We start from the raw sequence: 13,352 nt of genomic DNA, 5'->3' as shown, positions 1-13,352 counted from the left end.
TAGGCTCAGGCCTATGGAGAGCCACATAGTGTATATCCCCTAGGGTTCTGGCATATCTGTACTCCACTCACCTAAGCAGTGCCTCACCAACCGTCTACACTGCTATTTATACCCATGCTCATGGGACACGCAGTTCCTGCACTGTACATGCCGCCGTAAGTGTAGACCTACCTATAGAGAGGGACAGAATTTACCCCTTGCTGCCAGATCCTGTTGTTGGCCATTTTTAAATACTTCACTAGAACAAAGAAAGCAATGAAGCAGTAGAGGTAAAGCGGAGAACAAAGAGAATACAGATAAAGAGAAAAAATTATAAGGCATACTCAAATAATTATTTGCAAGCAATACTGGTTCATGCCAATGTCAGCCTTAATATGGTCCCAACTTCGTCATTCATATAGTCTGGGTTAACTTCAGCATTGTGGGCCTGATCCAGCTCCCACTACAGTCAGTGGAAAGACTTCCTTTGATGTCAATGGGGAGATGTGAAAGCCACTAGAAACCTAGCCTTCTGCAATTTCCATAGCGTTCTGAAAGCCCCCTGGAACGGACAGCAGACGTTTTTTAATCAGACACTATAATGATTAATTTAACCCTCTTGAGCTTTGATCCTGAACTCAGTCCTATACTGCCCTGTTAAGGACCCTAACCTCCACCACTGAAATGGGTAGGAGTTTTGCCATTGACTTCAATGGGGGCAGGTTCAGCTATCTGAGTGTTCCACAAACATTAGCTTATTTACCTTCATAGCATCCCTGTGAGAATATATGGTATTATTAGCCCTATTTAATAAATGGGCAGCTGGGGCACAGAGACATTAATGTCAACAGTGTTGCCCAATCTGAGATGCCCATGACCTGATTTTTCAGAGAACTTAGCATTTTATATCACTTTTTCATTCAGAGAAGAGTTCTCATTGACTTCCGATGCAACTGAGAGTACTCAGCTCTGGTGAAAATCAGACCTCAGGATCTCAAGCCGGACACCCAGAAAATGAGGAGCACACAGCTAGTAGCCATCTGTGACAAGTCTGGTTTAAATGATGTGCCCAGCATCATGTAGGAGCTCTGTGGGAGAGGCAGGGATAGAATCCAGTTCTGCAGGGTAGCATTCAACTTCCTTAACCATGAGAGCATCCTCTCTCTTCCTGCAGTCCCCTGCCTCATTCACTACAACCCCCAGCTTCTGCAACAAATGAGGCAAGGGATCTACAGACAAGCGGTTCCACTCTCCAAAACTGGATTTCTGGGCTGCAGCCCCCTGATCCCCAACCATGTTAACACAGGTCCAACTCGGTATTGGCACCGGTAAGAGTTTCCCTTAGGGAGCCAGTCACAGCACACATTTGCAGTGACATAGAACAAGCATCTTCAAAACCAAGCATTATTTAGTCTTTTCTCAAAGGCACAAAGCATGTAGAGCAAACCATGAAAGCAATAAACAGCCTACATGCATGGGTATTACTTACGCCTTTGTAAGTTTCCCTCAGCCCCCATTAACTGTGTGGCTGAGAGAAGCACATTGCCCCAGTCACAACATCTGCCTCTCTCTCTGTCATCCCCTGCCAGCCTTTCACTGATACAACCTTGGTGGTCTCCCCTAGCTCACTCATACCCCCTTCCAGGGTCTTTGAGGTTTTAGATATGCTTTGATCCCAGGCTTAGCCTTGGGAAGAGTAGCCATTCTAGCCATACATAATAGCTTCTTCCCCACTGATGGCCCAGCCATTGTTAGCTTAGATGCTTTGAATGTGTACACCTGAGGTTGTCTTGCCTTTGCCATTGTTCCATTTCCTGTGGGTCTCCTGGCTCCACATCTCTCTCCCTCTCCTGCAAACCCTGACACAGCTTCCCAGCCTCCCCACTCTAGCTCCTCATCCCAGTTCCCTCACCTTAGTCCCAGGTCCTAGCCTCCCACCCTAATCCCATCCCCTGCCCCAGGCACAGACGTCCCTCTTCATGAACCCTCTAAGTACAAATTCTCATCCCCCGGCATTTCAGTCAGGTGGTTTCACATTGCTACCATGCTGCCAGGGCACCAGCAGGGAACCACTAAGAGCACAGGAGAGACAGTCTCCCTCCTACCAGTTCCTGTGCCTGGCACCCCAGTGTCACCTGGTTGCAGAGACAGCAATTGCAGGGAAAGTCCTTCTCTGTCCTTGAAGCTCTGGGCTAAAGCATGCTCAGTGCAGACAGAATCTTCAGAGAATATAGCTGCCAAACTCTAATATGTCTCGACTAAGCATGTGCAACTTAGATTTTTTGCGAGGATGAAAACTTGGCCAAATTTGAACGGATTTTCACAGGGATGGCCAAATACACATCTTGACACCAGGGTGAACCCCCTGCTAAATTTCAAGTCCCTGCTCCAAAGCATGGAGGAAATACAGTTTCTAAACTAAATGCTAATTTTTTTTAAACATGGGCAAAACAAAATATTTTTCCCTAACCTTCTTCTGGGAAATGGTGTAACCATTTTTGCTGAAATAATTATAAATAGAGAGAGTGTTAGCCTGAGACAGACAACCAACATGGAAAGTTTCAGCCCAAATGGTTAAAATTTGGCAAAATTAAAAGTAAGTGAAAATGGTGTTTTATAATGGGAAGCATGGAGCAACCTTAACTACAGGAATCATATACCTGTACAACCATTCACCAGGGATGATGGTTAGTATATAGCTTCAAAGAAAGTAATTTTGGGTACTGAAACAGAATACTATATACACAGGTGTTCAGGTAGATTCCTTAACTCCTGTTTACTTATCTTATTTTTTTTTTAAATTAATCCTTTCTCTCCCCTACGTCCATTGTATCTAATACAGACCTGTTGTATCTCATCAGAAAAACATTAAAAGTTGACATACTGGGTCTAACCAATGGCCAGTACCAGAGTTTCAGAGGGAGTGTAACAGAACAACGCAGTTGGAGTGATCCAACCATGTCTTCCCCTGCCAGATTCTGGCAGTCAGAGGTCTAGGGTCTCCCCAAGCATGAGGTTGTGTCCCTGACCATCTTGGCTAATAGCCATTGGTGGACCTATCCTCCATGAATTTACCTCATTCTTTTATGAACTGAGTTATATTTTTGGCTATCACAACATTTCATGGCAATGAATCCTACAGGTTAACTGCACGTTGTGTGAAAAAGTACTTCTGTTTGTACTAATCCTAATTTAATTGGGTGATTAAAATCGCTAGCTTGTGTATTGTGGGAAAGGGTAAATAACACTTCTCTATTCACTTTGTCCACACCATTCATGATTTTATAGACTTCTATAATCGCTCTCCTTAGTCCTCTCTTTTCAAAGATGAACAGCCCTAATCTTTTTAGTCTCTCCTCAAATGGAAGTCGTTCCATAACCTTGATAACCTTTGTTGCCCCTTTCTGAACTTTTTCCAGTTCCACTATAACCTTTTTGAGGTGGGACAACCAGACCTGGACACAGTATTCAAGGTGTGGGTGTACCATGGATTTATATAGAGGCATTATGACTTGCCGTATTTTCTATTCCTTTCCTAATATTTCCTATTATTCTGTTAGCATTTTTGACCACTGCTGCTTATTGTGCTGAAATGTTCAGAGAACTGTCCATGGTCTAAGATCTCTTTCTTGAGTGGTAACAGCTAATATAGATCCCCCCATTATATATGTGTGTAACTGGGATTATTTTTTCCAATGTACATTATTTTGCACTTATCAATGTAGAATTTCATCTGCCATGTTGGTGCCCAGTCACTCTGTTTTGTGACATCCCCCATAACTCTCTGCAGTCAGCTTTGAACTTAACTATCTCCAATAATTTTACATCACCTGCAAACCTTGCCTCTTCATTGTTCACTCCTTTTCCCAGATCATTAATGAATATATTGAACAGCACAGATCCCAGTACAGATCCTTGGGGACCCCACTGTTCATCTCTCTCAATTGTGAAAATGGACTATTTATTCCTACACTTTGTTTCCAATCTTTTAACCAGATACTGATCCATGTTTGGGCCAGGACTATTCCACATCTGTACAGTGTCAGACACAATGAGGTCACGATCCTGAGTGGGGCACTACTGTAATACAAATAACAATATTAACCAAATAGCCCTTATTGATATTTTTCAAAAGCCACATCACAAACCTTATACAGTGCAGGGCTTTTTTTGGCTACAAACACAAGAACATCAGTATTCAAACATAACATAAATGTTTTTAATAGAACATATTTATTTGTGACTGTACTTTATTCAGCTTTTAAAAACCTTTCCTAAAGCAAGAATTTACTTAAGAAAGGATCAGTTTAAAAAAAAGAAAGAAAGGAAAGTGTTTGCTTGTTCCACTCATGAATGCAAAATTAAAACAAATATGGGCCTGGTAAGAAGAGAAAGATTTTTAAAGATTCTGCTTATGGAAATATGTGAAAGGGCATCTGACCTGGAAGTACTTCTGACATGGATCACAGGGCTTCAGCAATGGATCAGGAAAAGGATTATAATTTGAAATCTGAAAAGAGGGATCATTTAAGAAATTAAAAACAAAGAAAAACACAAAAGAAAAAACACCACATTATAAAAATTCCTAAAGAGCTGTTAAGCATAAATAATAAAATGTCGCAACATAATGCTGCTCAGTTTTCATAACTGTTGAAAGCTGTAGAATGTTTCAGTAGAGGGTCAGGTTATTTTGTAAAACTAATTAGAACAAATACTTTAAAAAACCCTTCTGTCAGCATGTTTTTTATTCCCAGTGCGTACTTTAGTAAGGAAGAGAGCAAAATATCAACAAGATTTCCCATTTTTAGAGCAACATACTGGGGTAAACATTTAATCATGTTATAAAATACGGGTTTAATCCTGCAGTTCTCACTCAAGTAACACTTACCCAGGAGAGCAGTCACAGACTTTGATATGCATGAGTGAGGAATACTCACTTGAGTAAGAATTAGCAGAATAGGGCCCAGCCTTTGACACTGGACAGTAGCAAATGGCTTGAACAACAGGTCCAACACTAGAGAACAATCAGGCAGGCCAAGAATATTTTTTTTGGATGGCACTTCCTTGGTGGTGAGTTTTTCTTTAATACAGTGTTTTGTTGTAATAGTTTGGGCGGGGGGAAGGTTAAAATAATTTTTGAATGGGGTAAATAAGTACACTGGAAACCTATGCATCTATGGATACCTGTGATTAGGGTTGCAGTTATGCAGTATCTGAGGTTGCAAGTTCTAAACTTGGACAGAGACCAAAAAAAAAAAAAAAACCCACCAACATTTTCACAAAGCAGATTTTGTTTTCTGCAGAGATATCTAGTAAATATAACATAATATGACAAACTTATCAGGGTTTGAGCTTATCATCTCAGATGCTATGTAACTTCAGTCATAACCAAAAGCCTGAACGGCTTCATAGTAAAGATAGAGGATACAACAGTATTTAACTAAATGCTAAAAATAATTCTCTAAACTTACTAATAATATACAATTAAATTAAAAATTTATTTCTCTACAAAAATTAATTTACTATAACTTTTTAAGTGGCAAATTTCAGTGCTAAGAAGTCAACACTCTCATGAAAAGGTTCTGACGCCAATCTTAATTCTAGGTCTCCCCATACCACACTCACCCTTTACATACAGAACCTGCAACTCTGGTCTCAGTTACACTGGTGCAAATCCAGAGTAATTCCAGTGACATCCAGATTTATGCTGGTATAACTAAGATCAGAATCAGGTCAACATGCTGGAAGATTTCCTTCCTGCTATGTCAACCTTCACTGTGCCATCTTCAGCATACATGTTACATGATTATCTAACCATGACTTTTTTTTTTTTGGTCAATGCTAAGCCTTTCTTCTTGGGAGGGGAACCAGATCCTGAAAACACTTGCAAAGATTGGGGAAACTGTGGTGGGGAATCGGGGTGCTGGTGTTGCTGCTACAGCCAATGTCACTTTTACTGGAGGAGAAGAGAAAGTCTGGCAGGAGTGACAAGGAAAGCTATTGTTAAAATAAGTTTCTAATACATAGGCTGGGAAAAGAGTATCTGCACATCTGGGTATAATGCTTAGAACATCCACAAATATAAAATTAGTTTTTAAAAGTCATATGATACATAGAGTACATAATCAGCAATAACCCAAATTTAGCTGAATAGATTTAGCAATACAGTTTAGATATTAGAATCCGAATACTCGGGTACGTCACTCATTAAAAGTTATACAGAGATTTGCTTGTGGAAAGCAAAATATAACAATGAGTGGAGATTGTCCCTCAGTAATTGAGAATTAGGATGGTTGTCCATTTAGAAAATACTACACTGAGACTAGGAGTGGCTGAACATGGAAGCTGGAGATAAGAAGCTTCTGATAGGGAAGCAGTAGCTCAACAGAACCAGAAGGAAAGTTACTGACTGGAGAACTCTGAGCAGGGAAGGCGCTGCTTGGGAAACACGGGGAGCAGGAAAGGAGTAGGGTTGCAAGCAGTTTATTTGAGTGCCTCTCCCTTACCAAGTGCCTACTTTGCAACAGTCAAGATCATCTTCTACTTCCCACTCTGGCTCCTAGGGCCCTTCTCAACAACCCACTTCAACACCTAAACCAGCTTCCCTGCTGAGCACTGACCCATTTCCAGTTTCTCCCATTTTACCTAACACTGCCGAGCTTCCACGCCCATCGCTAGCTCCCTCACTGAGCAGTTTCCTCCCCTGACTCCTGTCCAATTTAGAAGACACCCCAGCCAGCCTCCTCTGCCATATAACTTCATATGAAAATTCAGAGCTAAACGTATAATCAACCGCATAGCAGCAATGCTATCTGTGTTATAGTGATGTTCTTATAAGTCTTGTTAATGAAAATCCGTAATACTAATCTGTCTTTATATAATGCTATTAAGTTAAAACAAACTTAAAATCCTACCATGGGTTTAAGAATTCAAGTAGAGCACATCTTCTTACCAGTTTTCTTGAGGGTTTCCCACCCCACTTCCTTGCCAGCAAAAATGTAGAGACAAGACAATACTCACAACAAGATTCTAACCGTTTTAAAGATACAAACAAATAATAGGTCTAACTCATGGTCCCTTGCATTATTATTTTTATAGGATTAATAGGAATTTTATATTAGATACAGATACAAACACAAGCACTTATACTTGACTGCTCATCTGAGGCACAGTCCTTAAGGACAGAGTGTCTTGCATTTTAGCTTAATAAAACTGTATTGTCACCACGTACCATAGGATTTTTCTTAAATCCAGTGACCGCATAAAAAATAAATAGAAACCCCTTCCATTTACACAAAACGTAAAATAATATATGGTAAGGAGCTGCCCTGAACTTAGCAGAAGCATGGACAAGATGACCCAGCGAGTCTTTTTTTCCATTTAATTTTCTTTTCTTTTTTTTAAATTAGATTTTTTCCTATGCAGAATTGAATAGTCTGGCAGACAATAACCTGAATTAACATCACATGAAGACAGAGAGTGTGCCATATCTCGGCTTCTTGCAAGCAAGAATAAGACGACTTTCTGCCACCAGATCTGTATATTTCCAGAAACATCTTCTGTCAAAACAGTTTATCTTTTTGAATCCTATGGTTCAAATACAAGCACATGCAAGTTTAAGAACTTATTTTTTTCTTCATCTCTGCATAGATGCATACATTCTGCAATCAAAAATGCAATACACCTTATTTATCACCCCCTCTTCACTCCCCCTCAAACACAAACACACAAATTTCTATTTGGTAAAAATAGTGTGTATTTCATTCTCTCTGTGTGCATATAAACTGAAAAACAAATTTTGAAACCTTAATTGAATTCCTGCAATTGACTGACCAAGCAGCCAGCTGGATTTGCTTTTCCAAAGCTTGCCATTTTTCTCTCTCCAACGTCAACCAAAATTTAACTCGTACCCATTCTTGAAGTGCCATATAAACCTGTTTTGGATTACCAAAACCAAAATAATCCCAACCAAAATAATAGACAGCAGGACAGCCTTTGTTTTCTTAACTCTGTGCCACATGTTTCTATTAGGGCAAACAAAGAAATAAACTGCCTCATAAAGCAGACAGGCTATCCAGATTCTTAACAAGATAATGGGAAGAAACAATGATAGAGGCTTTGCTAAATTTGCCAGGCAAAACGATTTAATCTGAATCAGACTGTATTAGTTCAGACTATAATTTTTTCATCTTCCACATAAATCTGACATAGATCATTTGACAACACTTAGATCAGGAAGGAGAGCTAGTCCAAGGATGGTTACTTACAGGCTCTATTACCAATGCCCAGCTTTCCAAATGTTCTTAATGGCACCAAGTCAATATCAAGCCCTTTAAAAACTCTTTTGATCAGGACATACAGGTGAATGAAACACCATGCATAAAGATGGTTTACACTCATGCAGCAGCTTTATTACTAAACATAGCTAATTGATTCCATAATTATTGTGCAATAAATAAGATGAGCCCAAAGGGAATGCTGGATTAAAGCCCAAAAAACAGCAAGCAGAAAGAACAGCTATCCTTAGCATAGATCCACACCCATTCAGCCCAACCACTGAATCCCATTTGCAGTATACAAAAGCTGCTTTGCTCCTGAAAAATTTAGGAACAGTGGTGCATATTCTTGAGCACCATCTACTGGCACATTAACTAATTTACATATATACAGACCTCTCTCTCTTTTATTGACCAATCTCATAACAACCAAAACCTTGACGCCTGACAATAATGAATCACTGTTCACCAGTTTATTGTTAGCTACAGTTTAGTTTTACACCAAAATTACCCAGATTGAAGCTAGAAGTTTTGAGCCAGATATTACTGAGGCAGTATACGTGTTTGGAAAAGCAAAGTACACTTGAAACAATGCTGCAGGAACAATACTCATTTGTTGGTGGCCAGAGCAATCTCATGATTCAATCAGGGTTCAACAGAAGAACATGTTTGAATGCAGTGTTGTTGTAGCCGTGTGCATTCTGACAAGTTCATCTGCACATCACCAAAGCCAAAAAGAAAAGGAGTACTTGTGGCACCTTAGAGACTCTAAGGTGCCACAAGTACTCCTTTTCTTTTTGCGAATACAGACTAACACAGCTGTTACTCTAACACCAAAGCCAGGTTCACTCAAAACCAGTTTACATGATCCTTTAAATATTTAGCTGTTCTCTGTGTTTTGTACTGAACACTCTTATTCTAATATACTTACTGATGGTCGTCAATACATCCAGGCCCCAGCAAAAAATATTAAAAAAGCAAATAAAAGCAAATTCACAATATCAAAGTAATTAGCCTATATCTATTTTACACCAAATATGGTGTGAGAACAGGAATCCTCTTGGGTCTCACAGACTTTATACTGGCTTAAGGGAGGATTTGGGAAGTAAATAAAATAAATGGGACATAATCCATTAGTACACTACATGAAGCTATCATAGATGAAGCAAGACAAAGTGTAATAATAAACAAAAGCCAAAATGTAAAGAATGGAGAGAAATCAAAGTACAGCAGAACCTCATTAATTCATATGGACTGGGAATCCATTACAGATTAGTTTGCAATAAACAAAAATCATAGAATCAGAATATAATTTAATCAAAATGTTTAAATCTAAGTACCTTAAGTTAGGCATATAAATAAAAGTGACCTGATTTTTAAGTGCTGAGCACCTGCAGTTCCCACAGACTAATAGTAGCTGTAGGTAGGTGATCAGCACCTCTGAAAATCAGGCCGCTTCTATTTAGGTACTTAAACATGGATTTAACAGCCTAACTTCAGATTTTAGGTTCGTAAATTTGATCTTTGCTCATTTATTTGACAAGTGTAGTTTAGTTTTAATTACTTACATTTTATGATCTGCTAGTAAACATACTGTAGTATATTTTGTAAGTGTAATCACAAGAGACATCACCTTTGTGACATGACTCCATACCTTTGTGACATGAGACTATCTGATTTTTCTGAGGAGAACTGTTGGTTTTGCAGAGTAGCAAAATCCAGATTGGCAAGATTCTAGTGTATGGAGTACAGAAGTGAACCTTCCTTATGCTACCTGGCTAAATTATTTTATTTAATATTTATTGAAATAATCTTTTATTTGTCTTAAATTAGTATAGTATTTCTAACCATTTAATTTAATTTTCTCCTTTTCTCCCTGGCTCATAAAGGAGGCTTGGGTTAAAAATAGGAACCTGCTTGAAAATAGGAGGAGCATTCATATCCCTTCCCCGTGTCTTTAACATATAATGGTGATCAGTTATTATAGTGTTGCTTTCTAAATCAGAGTGTAACAAATAACAAAAGAAAAGGAAAACCATTTAGTCAAGACGACTTGATAGATGATTAGTAACTATCTCCAAGGATTACTGCCTCCCAGAGTTTATTATAGAAGCCACTAACCTGCGCCAACAAAAAAAGAATGTTAAGACAACAGTTTTGGGCTTGGAAGACTGGGGCTCAATTTACTGCTCTGCCACAGACTTCCTGTGTGACTTTGAGCAAGTCCCTTAATATACATTAAAGACTGAGACATACAATGGTAATGGGGCCCATAAGTACCTTAAATAGGAAGACGTAACGACAGCAGTTTTAATTAACCATCTGACATTTTTCAGAAATTGAAACAGATTTCCAGATTCTGAGCTCCATTTTGCTGGGATTCTCTTATTCTCCTAAACCTTTGAGTTAAAAAAAAAGTTAGTCCCCATCTCCATCATCTTCCTTCCTAATTTTCTGTTCTCTGTTACTGACTGCAGAGGATGCATGCTGGCAACAGCATGAAACTGGTTGGGTTCACATTCTGTGGAGCAGCAGCAAGAGGAAGAAAATGCAATCCATGTCTATGTCACTCACATACCTATGTCCTACCAACTGCATTCACCGTTTTCAGTAATTGAATAGGGTGTATTTCAGAACACAGGATGTCTTTTCAACAGGGAAACTCAAGTTAGTCTCCACACTGTCAGTCTGTAATTTGCTGTCCCATTAAAACTGAACTAAAATTAGGCTCATAAACCTTACAACAAAAACAAAAACCAAGAACTACATCCCAGCGAGATTGCCTATAAAAGCAAAATTTTTCCCCTCTCTACAAAATCTTAATGGTGCAAACAGAAAATACTCTGTGAGAATTATAAATAGCTAATTTATAAACCAATTGTTATAGTTTTGTTTAAGCAAACTGAATACTAAAAAAAATTCTGAGTGCCAGACGAAGTCGTATCATACAGTAACTCTGCAGAAAGTTGATTGTTTGTTAGTACCTGACTATGTAACTTTTACCTTCAGCCTGCTTTGACAGCTAGATCAAGATCTTCTGTTTAATTTTGCTGTGTTATGTTGGGAAACCGTAATTCTTATTTAACTCAAGGCACTAAACCATATCTACAACTGAAACCAAGATGTCAAGCTTACCTTATGGGCCTTATAAACTAAGCAATTCATAGGGAAGTGGAAGGAGAATATAACAGAAATTAACTGAGCTTACTAGCATATAGATGTTGCTAAAGTTTGGCTAAATTAAAACAGACATGAAACCTGGTAATAAAAGACATGAGAAAAGCAGAAAATTTAGTAGTATTGTTACCCTGAACTCCAATAAAAACTTATATACAAAGCTTTAAGTTATCAGTATGTCAGGCTGTTTTCACCACTATGTTTTCCATAAAGCCATAAATATATAAAAAGTATTTCAACAATAAAGTTACTGAGGCCAACATAAAAGGGCAATGGCAAAGGTAACGTTCATGAAGTGCAACATTTGCAAACTGGATACCATCAGATTAGGCCCAATTTATACACTGGGAGTGGTTGGGTCATTACAAAACCTAAATTTAATTTCCCCAATACTAATTTCTCCCGACTGTTACTCACACCTTCTTGTCAACCGTCTGTAATGGGCCACTCTTTTACCACTTCAAAAGTTATTTTTCCTCCCTTGGTATCCTGCCGTTAATTGATTTATCTCCTTAGACTGACCTCACACTTGGTAAAGCAACCCCCATCCTCCCAGTATTTTCACTCCATGCATCTGATGAAGTGGATTCTAACCCACGAAAGCTTATACCCAAATAAATATGTTAGTCTCTAAGGTGCCACAAGGACTCCTTGTTATTTTAGTTAAACTTGTTACTGTCAGTTCATTTAATACTGTCAGCTTCATTTAATGCAAGTTAAACCTCAAGTCTGCAATTCTTTACCTTCATTTAGGAAAACTGTTTCTTCTCTTCCAAAGACGAGGTGTTGCTGACTTGTGTAAGCAATAATACATAGAAACTATATATACATCACATGCCTGATTTAAGAAATAATACCAGACATGATCTCATATCACGGGTAACAGTTTCAAAATAAGAGAAAAGAAGAATACCTAGCTCTTACATAGAACTTTTCACCAATAGATTTCAAAGCGTTTTACAAACAAGGTCAGTATCATTTCCGCATTTTACAAATGGGGAAACTGAGGCACAGAGAGATTAAATGACTTGCCCAACATCATCTAGCGAGCCAGTAGCAGAGCCAGGAATAGAACCCAGGTCTCCTGAGCACCAGTCTAATGCACTAGCCACTTGGCCACATTACCTAAATAATTTAGGAGCTTAAGTGCCATTGACTATACTTAAACCACTACAGTGACACAGCTGCAGCGCTGCAGCTGTGCCACTGTAGCTCTTCGGTGTAAGCTAGTGGTTTTCAACCTTTTTTCATTTGCGGACCCCTAAAAAATTTCAGATGGAGGTGCAGACCCCTTGAGAAATCTTATACACAGTCTGCAGATCCCCAGGGCTCCACGGACCACAGGCGGAAAACCACTGGAGTAGACATTAGTATGCCAACAGGAGGAGTTCTCCCACTGGTGTAGGTCAGTGGTTCTCAAACTGTGGGTTGGAACCCTAAAGTGGGTCGCGACCCCCTTTTAACAGGGTCACCAGGGCTGGTTTAGACTTGCTGGGGTCTGGGTCCGAAGCCCGAGGGCTTCAGTGCTCGGCGTTGGAGCTCAAGTTACAGGCTCCCTGCCTGGGGCTGAGGCCCTTTGCCTTCAGCTTTGCTCCCCCTCTCCCCGCCCCCAGGCAGCGGGGCTTGAGGCCCCCCACCCAGGGCAGTGGGGCTCAAGCTGGCTCAGACTTCAGTGTCCCCTTCTGGGGTCATGAAGTAATTTTTGTTGTCAGAAGGGGCCACGGCGCAATGAAGTTTGAGAACCCTTGGTGTATGTAATCTACCTCCCGGAGTGGCGGTAGCTAGGCCAACAGAAGAATTCTTCCATCAACCTAGCACTGCCTACAGCAGGGAGTCAGGTCGGTATAGCTACGTCTTTCTGGAGTGTGGATTTTTCACACCCCTGAGAGACGCAGCTATATTGATGTAAGTTCCTGATGC

General features: G+C 39.6%; 1 protein-coding gene across 8 annotated transcripts in view; it reads right to left on the bottom strand.

Moving 5' to 3' along the window:
• APBB2 (amyloid beta precursor protein binding family B member 2) overlaps window positions 1-13,352 on the bottom strand; it is a 328,999-nt gene that overhangs the window by 180,542 nt on the left and 135,105 nt on the right. For 2 of the 8 annotated variants that reach the window (XM_048848491.2, XM_048848492.2), the window contains exon 2: window positions 4,421-4,489. The exons of the other annotated variants lie outside the window; for them this stretch is intronic. In XM_048848491.2, the coding sequence (XP_048704448.2) occupies window positions 4,421-4,439 (19 nt within the window). In that variant the 5' untranslated portion in view covers window positions 4,440-4,489. The remainder of the gene's footprint in view (window positions 1-4,420; window positions 4,490-13,352) is intronic. 8 annotated transcript variants of the gene reach the window in all.

Source organism: Caretta caretta, chromosome 4 (assembly GCF_965140235.1).
Source record: "Caretta caretta isolate rCarCar2 chromosome 4, rCarCar1.hap1, whole genome shotgun sequence".
Lineage (NCBI taxonomy): Eukaryota > Metazoa > Chordata > Testudines > Cheloniidae > Caretta > Caretta caretta.
The sequence above is the reverse complement of the archived record's forward strand: the minus strand, read 5'-3'. Positions and strand labels throughout refer to the sequence as shown.